This window comes from Octodon degus, unplaced genomic scaffold, assembly GCF_000260255.1.
Source record: "Octodon degus isolate 3935 unplaced genomic scaffold, OctDeg1.0 scaffold00019, whole genome shotgun sequence".
Lineage (NCBI taxonomy): Eukaryota > Metazoa > Chordata > Mammalia > Rodentia > Octodontidae > Octodon > Octodon degus.
In genome coordinates this window covers 23047250-23055868 of record NW_004524595.1, presented here as the reverse complement: position 1 = coordinate 23055868, position 8619 = coordinate 23047250, and the positions used below count along the sequence as shown (strand labels likewise).

Sequence of the window (8619 nt, the reverse complement as noted above, 5' to 3'; positions counted from 1 at the left end):
AGGGTCTCACTACTAGATCAGACTCATAGTGATCCACCTGTTTACAGCCTCCCAAGAGCTGGGATTATAGGCCCACGCGCCACCATGCCCGGGGGGTGGGGGGCACGCTGGGAAGGAACACTTGCCTCTTCTGGCCCAGGCATTGAACCTCCAGCCCCTGCACCTGCTCACAGGTGCTTTAATCCGCTGAGCTATTTGGCTGACCCTCTATGAATACTAAAATATAACGTCACGACTTTGCTGATTTTCACTTATTGTGGGGGTGTCTGGAATGTAACCTGTGATGAGTGAGAACACTGTATTGGTTTGCATTGATTAGCACAAAAATTTTTATTTATTTATTTATTTATTTGTGTGCGTGTGTGTGTGTGTGTGTGTAGCCAGCTCAGCCCACCAGGGGGCGGGGCTGGCTGGCATGTGGTGCTGGGGATTGAACCGCAGTCCCTGTGCTTTGCTAAGCTTGCTCTAAGTAGGTGCTTTAGACCACTGAGCCATCTCACCAGCCCCCAATTTTTTTTTTAATTTAAAAAAAAAAAAATAGGAGTTATCTACAGACCATTCAGTGGCTTAGATTCAGTATTCCTGTGCTATAAATCTTATAGTTTTGCTTTGGTCGTTGATAAAACCTTTATAGGTTTGTAGTATTCACTGGCCTTCAGTGGATAAAGGCCTGAGACATACTACTTTAACTACTGAATCAAATTAGTACCCAAAACATTAAGACCCATTTTAAATAACTTTTTGAGATGGAGTCTTGCTATGTAGCCAGGCAGGCCTTCAGTCCCCAGTGACCCTCTGGCCTTGGCCTCCTGAGCCCCGCAATCACGGCCTGAGCCACTCCCAGTTTAAATAACGATCACAGAAGCTGCCCTCCCATAAAATCGTTTCTGCCAGCTACATGGGAAGCTTGGGAAGGAACACTTGCCTCTTCTGTGTTTTGTCTTCGTGGCATTCACATGAACAGGAGACCGAGTTGCCTAGATTCTCCTTCTTAGGGTGGGAATAAGAGAAATTCCTTGTTACAGAAGAAATTGAAAAGGAAACTGCCTGAAATTTTAAATCCTTCTGATTACAAAAGTAATGACAGTAAACATTAACTTAGCTCCTACAAGAGGCCTAGCATAAAATGAACATTTTTCTTTTTTCTCAAAATCCCCTATTCTTACAAGCCCTATGCTATATATATCTTATCCAGGTGTAGTGGTGCGTGCCTGTCTAATCCTAGCACTTAGGAGGCTGAGGCAGGAGGTTGGCCAAGAATTCCAGGTGACATGAAAACCATACCCTATAACTGAGTTTCTATATGTATGTGTAAGGGGGAATAACAAGTACATTTTTCCTTGTATATTTTTTGCTTATTTTCCAAAGCTTTTGTAACGAACATAATCCAACCTTTGAAAGGAGGGAGGAAGTTAAGATGGTATTCACTGCTGGCCTTACACCAGGCAAACTGGGTGTCAGCTGTCCCTCCAGATCCCATCCTGACAAGCATGGAACCGGCAACAGGCTTTGACCTGAGAACAATGACAGCAGCTTCTATGTGACAGGCACTTTGGACCTCAGGTCTGCAGGAAATAAATGATCACCTGAACCCTTAGTCCGCAGAACAAAGAAATGTAACTGGCCTTTGCCTGGGCCTAGCCTGCTGCCCACTGATGAGGCCAGCTCAGGAAAAGCCTAGGCAAGTGGGTGGAGATAGGCAGGAAAGGATGCACATGTCTCCCAACAGAAAAGTTAACACACCGCTTAGTGGGAAACCCGCAGAGGTAATAAGCGCTGTTTGACTACTCAGAACAGGGGAAACATGAGTAAATTACAGATTTAATGTCATCGGAAAACTTGATGTTACCCTGTGCAATTCTCAGAGTGTAGCCATTTCAGAGTTGAAGTTTTCATATTCTGTATGGACTTAAAGTTCAACGTATCAATATTGGATGGAAAATACCTGTTCCATGATATGCCAAAGATGTTTGATATTTAGACAGGGTAAACCGAACTGCATATATTGCAGGTTAATAATAAGCTTCTCTTCTGGAGGGTTAACAACCTAAGTTAGCAGTTCAAAATTGGAGAAAAGGAAGGGCTGCAAGGTCAACCAACATTTTTGCCCTAGCCTTTCAAGGTCAGTGAAGACTCGGGACATAGGAGAACCTGTACTGTAACATCATGTAACTCAGTTGTGCTCCAAATTTTCTGATCAAGGAGATTATGGAGCCACAGAGGAATGTGATTGATGATGTATAGTATGCCTGGGGAGAGTCACATGGAGAGAAAAAATATTCTGTCAGGCTTTCACAGAAAGCAAATTGGTCAAGCATTGGCCGTGACTCATCCTCATGGCTGACACTGACAAAGGATCTACAAAGTGCAGTACAGGGCTACAGGATAAATCCAGAAGGTACTTAACTGACCTTATCAGATACAAAAGTTACATTTCTTGTTATATAGGTCTTGCTATATCTTGGTCTTAACCATCCAGCAGAAAAGTATAAAAACGAGGTATATAAAGTAAAGCTATACTAATATGATGAGCTGTAAAAGGCTCAAGTCAATAACTTCTGAGGATGACCCACTAATATTATAGACTGCTAGACAGCGTTGGATTGTTTAGCTGAATTCAAACACCTGAGTATTTAGATGCTAATAGAATATCCACCTCTGACAGGACTAAAAAAAAGGGAGGGATACAAAGGAAAGATCATTTTGAATTTATATATAGAAAATAGGATAGATATACAGCTACTTTTGCTTAATTCAATAAGAAGAAAGAGGTGTACTAATAGTGTTTGGACAGGATATCCTGTCTGCTTCTTGTACTATGGATAACCACTAAGAAGATAACAATGTACAATGTATTGATTATCAAAACTGTCCTATTAATCAGCTTTGAAACTCTCATTCATATTTCTCAATAAATTTTTTTAAAAAATAATACATTGCAAAACAAACAAAAACCAGAGTTGAAGTTTTGGTGCAGAAATCTTTTTTTCTTTTTCTTTTTTTTTTCTTTTTTGCAGGTCAAAAGGGGTAACTATGGAGTTCAAAGGACAGAACTTTTGCCTGGTGACCGGGACAACTTGGCTATTCAGACCCGTGGTGGCCCAGAAAAGCACGAAGTGACAGGCTGGGTGCTGGTGTGTACCAAGGGTTGCAGGTCTCCTGAGGTCAGCTCAGCCAGGCTGGGAGGGGCCCAGAGTGCTTGCTCTTCCTGCTGGAACAGCCTTACCATGGGTCTCCGCTCTTCTTCCAGCAGAAACTAAGGGAGACTTGAAGGTGGTTTAAGAAACAGTATGGAGAAGTTTGGCTTTTTCATACGAGTTCAAAGCAGGGAAGTAGGTGGCACAAGCATTATGTTCTGAATTTTATCTCGGGGGTATTTATTAGATCATACCCCATCTGAGTCCTCCACTGCTAACCGGCATGGGATCTCCAAAACTGCCCATGCCATTTCCCATCTCCTGGCCCAGAACTTGCATGGCTTTCAGCCACACCTTGCTCGAGTCCTTCAGTAATGGTAGGGCCCTGGGGAAATGAGGACCTGGTGGAGGCCCGCGCAGAGCAGACCGCCAGGCACTGACACCCTCTCCTCTCACAGGTGTCTCCTCTGAGCAAGGAGGATGACGGAGAATATGAGTGCCACGCGTCCAACTCCCAAGGACAGGCCTCAGCGTCAGCCAAGATCACAGTGGTCGACGCCTTACATGAAATACCAGTGCAAAAGGGTCTGTGAAAAGAGGTGCGTCCCAAATCTCACAACCGGCGAAATAATGACTAGGGCTTCTGCTGAATCAGAATTCATTGTGTATTGCAGATAAGCACTAATAAAAAATTTTAAGAATTCTTTTGGGGAGACCAGCTCACTCTGTAATTCAGGCTGACATTGCACTCACTTTGTAGCCCACACTGGACTTAAACTCATGGCAGCCCTTCTGCCTCAGCCTCCTGAGAGCTGAGATTATAGGCATGCACCACCACACCCAGCTAAGAGTTTTAAAGATGCACAATCACACAAAGACTGGCTATTAGCAATCTCTGTAAAGCTAGGAACCACAAGGGTACTGGGTAGGATGTTAAACTGTGGATCATATGGTTCCAGAAGAACCTGTGGTGGCCTACGGAGTGTCAGTATTACGACTTAGGTGCTTCTACCTTACCTCAGACTTAAGAGTCACAATTCAAACTTGACTAGAAAGGCTTATATTTCCTCTACCATCTACATTTTTGCTTTGTGTTACGACTATGTTCCCATTTAAGAGGAAATGGTTGTGGGCAATTTGGTCATTCACTCTGAGCTTTGAAGGGAAAAAACCAGAAAGGTAAGAATGTATGTTGGCACGTACCCAACGCTGTTCTGTCCCTTCATTGCCCAGAATCTTCCTCTGAAGCAGCCGTAGCATCCACTTTATGTGGCATAGTAGAGACATCTGAGTTGGCTTTCCCTTACACCAATCAAGGACAAAGTCTACCATCACTTTTGGAACCTTTCTGCTGAGCAGATCACTCAGCTGTGGAATCAAAGGAAAAAGCAAGAAAAGCCATGTTTGGTCAGAGTTCCTTCAGTCAAGAACGTGAAGCCAGGCAGTGAAAGGGGCAAGAGCAGCAGCCAGACCAGCCACGTGTCTGCTCGGCTCTGCGCTCACTACTCGACATTTGGCTCTAAATGAGAGCTGGACCATGAAGCAAAGCTCCCAAGCCTCAAGCACAGTTAGCTGGTGTATACAATGTGCTCCAGGTCTGTGCAGGCTCCTTTACACACGGACCAGCCGAGCAACACTACCTTCCACTACCTACAACCACACACCTGATTCCAGAGCACTGCAACACATTGCTGTCACTTACGAAAGAACTCTTCTGTAATTTTTTTTTTAAATGTACTCAGCACAGGGTCTACAGGGTCTCACTACAGATCGGACTCTAGTGATCCTCCAGTTTTCAGCGTCCCAAGTGCTGATATTAAAGTCGCCCACCACCACGCCCAGTCTCAGTCACCTCTCAGCATGCCCCAGGGGCGGAGCCAGCACAGCACAGGGGAATCAAACCCCCTGCCCGCCCCGCCCCCCGGCCCCGCACCTGCCTCTTATGTACTTTTACCTACAGTTTTGTTTTGTTTTGTAGACAAGGTCTTATTGTGCAGCTCAGGTCGGCCTTGAACTCATGGTGATCCTCCTGCCTCAGTTTGCCAGGTGCTGGGATTACAAGCATATGCCACCATGCCTGGTTTTTCTTAAGAGAGAAGGTTCCACTGTTGCCCAGGCTGGCCTTGAACCCCAGAGCTCAGGATCCTCCCTCCAAGCCTCCCAAGCAGGAGAGACAGCACATGTGCAACACTGGGCCCTGCTCCATATCCCCTCATTGTTAGATCTCCATACATTCAGAAACACTTAACTACTTGACAGTGAGAAAGGCAACCAGGTCTGCATATGAAACTAACTTTTGCCTCTTTCTCTTTTTAAACAGGTGGAGGTGCTGACTATAAACTTGCAAAACACATAAATCTACACAGCTGACTGTAGTCACAGATAACTACATCTCCTGCTCTTGCTTGAGTACAAGTTTCTTGTAATGTAACCCACTGACCCTTTAGATGTTCACTTCGGTTTCACACAGAGAAAGCCAAATTAAAGATTACACAAGCCACTATGGACATAAGTTTATTGTCTATTTACAGAAGAAAAAAGTATTCGTATCACTAAACCAAATAAAATGCTTTTACTGAAACACAGTACAAAGTGTCTTTTTGGGGTGCTGGGGACTGAACGAATATCTCTTCAATTTTTTAAAGTCATGTCACAGAAATAAGATACAAACAAGTATCCTATAGAGACTCTTAGAAGAGCTAGACACTCATCATTCGAGGTGCAATGCTCATAGACATAAGTTCCTGAAACAACAGCTTGCATGCGTAAGGCATTCGTACCAAAGAAATCTGGAAAGGAAAGAAAGAAGTCATTAGCAGAACTATATCAAAGTGGCCTCCCATCCCATGCCTCACCTGGCAGTTCTTTCTCCCAACAGAATCCACCCTTTCTCCTGCTGAATCTACCCTCTGTGTAGATGTAACTTACATTAACCTCTTCAATTAAGAGGAGAGAAAGGAGAGAGAGAGGAGAGGGGTAAGAGAGGGGAGAGAAAGGAGAGGGGGGGGAGGGAGGGGAGGAAAGGGAGAGACGGGAGAGGGGGAGACAGGGAGAGAGAGAGAGAGAGACTCACTGCTTAAAATGCCCTGCACAAGACCTTACTATTTTAAAAAGAAAGTTTGGAAAACTTACCATTAATTTTTTGGAAAAATCAAATCATTTGTTTCCCTTGTTTAACACTAGGAACCCTAAGATAGTCAAACCACCACAACTATGACATAATCTGTTCCACCACTGAGTCTGCTAGAATCTGACCAACACGGTTATACCCTTAACAAATGAGGTCTGCACACACCTGAGTCTTGTTGCGGCAGCCCCTGCATTCATATGTGTGCGTCCTGGTGTTAGCAATCGCCATGATTCCACACAGGTTGCAGACATGAACTTGGTAGGGATCTGATGCCTCAAACAGCCTTTCTCTTAAAAACTGTGCTGCTCCATGGGCAATCTGACAATCTCGTTCCATTTCTCCAAAACGCAGGCCACCATCACTGTTAAAGAGAAAACAGCAGGTTATTTTGTACTTTCTAAAACTTATGCACACCACTTGCACTCACAACAAAGGTAGAAAATGATACTGCAAAGCAGAACCAGCCTCTAATTTTGTCTAACTGGTAGGCAGAAGACTACCAGCCATCTCCCATGTACAAGGCCTCCAGAGGAGTAGTACCTTAGATTCTCAAGTACAGCACCTGACTTTCCTCATAAGCTACAATGAAGCACAGAAGAGCTGTTTCAGCTCTTTCACTTCCTAGAAATCAACACTCTACTCAAAACTGAACTTCAGAAACTAATTTAAATAAGGCAGCTGCCCAGCGAGGGACCCCCAGGCAGGAGGGTAAGCGTGTTAGGAGAGCAAAGGGAGAACCTGTGAATGGTGAGTGACTACGGCTGCCCCAGCAAGCAACACTGTTCGAAGGCTATGCATTGGGTGATGATGGTTTCCTTTACCTTCTCAACACAAGATACATTACAGAAAATCAAGGGGTCTGGAATGATACCACCAAAGAACAAAAGTCACTGCTCAACGTTGCAAAATGCTAGACAACCAATTCATTATTGTGAACACTGGCAAATACCCCAACATTAACCTTGCCTGTACTATCACCGGATACGTGGACACACCACAGCAGGGGACTAGTTGAGGAAACAAAGCTTTAGAAGAAAAGCAACCCATGAAGGAGTGATAATTCCTGTTAACCAAAGGCTTCAATTATCATCAACAGCTATGAAAGTCATAAACCGAAAGGCAACCGCCAGGCACAGTAGCACATGCTTGCAATCCTAGCATTCTGGGTGGCTGAGGCAGGAGAATTATAATTTCAAGTCTGGTCTGGGCAGCCCAGACCCTATTGTAAAAATTAAAAGGGGACTGAAGGTATAGTTTAGTGTAAAGGTCCTGGGTTCAATCTCCAGTCTAAAAGAACCCAGACTTAATAACAATGATGCTGGCAGCTCTTACCGAGAACGGCCCTCCATAGGCTGTCGATTAAGGATCTGAATAGGTCCCCTAGCTCGAGAATGAATTTTGTCATCCACCATGTGCTTCAAACGCTGGTAATACGTGGGGCCAATAAAAATCTGTGATGTGATTTTACGACCAGTGAACCCATTGTAGAGGACCTAAAGAGAAAGAGATTGTGAAATAAAGATGTTAAACAACTTCAAAAGATAAGCACAAACAATTCCAGGTGTAAAAGTCAAAGCAGACAGAACTACTTTGTCAGCAATCAGGAGAGTGGTGAGTGTGGGGTGACAGGCAGCAGTGATCGCAGGGGCACAAAGTGGGGGGCGGTCTGGTCTTCCCAGACCTTGGTCTCAGTCACTCCAGTGTGTGCACTATGAAAATACTTCAAGCTGTACAGTTATGATTTGTGTATGTTTTTGAAGTATGTGTTACCTCAATAAAAGGTTCATTTTTAAAGAATAAATCATATACACAAAAAGAAGATGCACTTAACAAATCTCTACTCCAAGAACAAACATACCTCATTTCCTCTGAGATGGTAGCCATAGTCAGAGAGAAGATTAGAGATCTTCTGCACATTAACAGCATCATTGAATGGGGTGGCATCACCGATTTCACCCTTGTTGGCCGACACCTGGAAATGAAAGATGCTCTTTAAAATGCTGCTTCACTGTTTCTCCTTAGTTATAGCTGAATAAAAAGTTACATTAAAATTCTTTCTATAAATGGGAAAAAGTTTTAAATTAAAATCTGTATTACGGAAGACAACAATAAACTGAAGTTCATTTTATTAACAGCATATATTTTATTCAAAATAAATTATTTAAAAATGAAAAAAAATTGGGCTGGCGAGATGGCTCAGTAGTCTAAAGCACCTACTTGGAGCAAGCTTGGCAAAGCACAGGGACCACGGTTCGATCCCCCAGCACCACATGTCAGCCAGCCCTGCCCCCAGTTGGGCTGAGCTGGCCACACACATACACACACACACACTAAATAAATAAATAAATAAAT

The 8619-nt window shown here is 43.8% G+C and overlaps 2 protein-coding genes across 2 annotated transcripts in view; one reads left to right on the top strand and one right to left on the bottom strand.

Moving 5' to 3' along the window:
• The window catches only part of Igfbp7 (insulin like growth factor binding protein 7), a 92889-nt gene extending 87171 nt beyond the window's left edge, over nucleotides 1-5718 (top strand). Inside the window, exons 6-8 of the mRNA XM_012513856.2 lie at nucleotides 3018-3134; nucleotides 3596-3736; nucleotides 5458-5718. Coding sequence (XP_012369310.2) covers nucleotides 3018-3134; nucleotides 3596-3730 — 252 coding nt within the window. The 3' untranslated portion in view covers nucleotides 3731-3736; nucleotides 5458-5718. The remainder of the gene's footprint in view (nucleotides 1-3017; nucleotides 3135-3595; nucleotides 3737-5457) is intronic.
• Nucleotides 5634-8619, bottom strand: part of Polr2b (RNA polymerase II subunit B) — a 45272-nt gene continuing 42286 nt past the window's right edge. The window contains exons 22-25 of the mRNA XM_004627529.2: nucleotides 8126-8239; nucleotides 7600-7760; nucleotides 6433-6628; nucleotides 5634-5926 (exon numbers count right to left, since the gene is read on the bottom strand). Coding sequence (XP_004627586.1) covers nucleotides 5837-5926; nucleotides 6433-6628; nucleotides 7600-7760; nucleotides 8126-8239 — 561 coding nt within the window. The 3' untranslated portion in view covers nucleotides 5634-5836. The remainder of the gene's footprint in view (nucleotides 5927-6432; nucleotides 6629-7599; nucleotides 7761-8125; nucleotides 8240-8619) is intronic.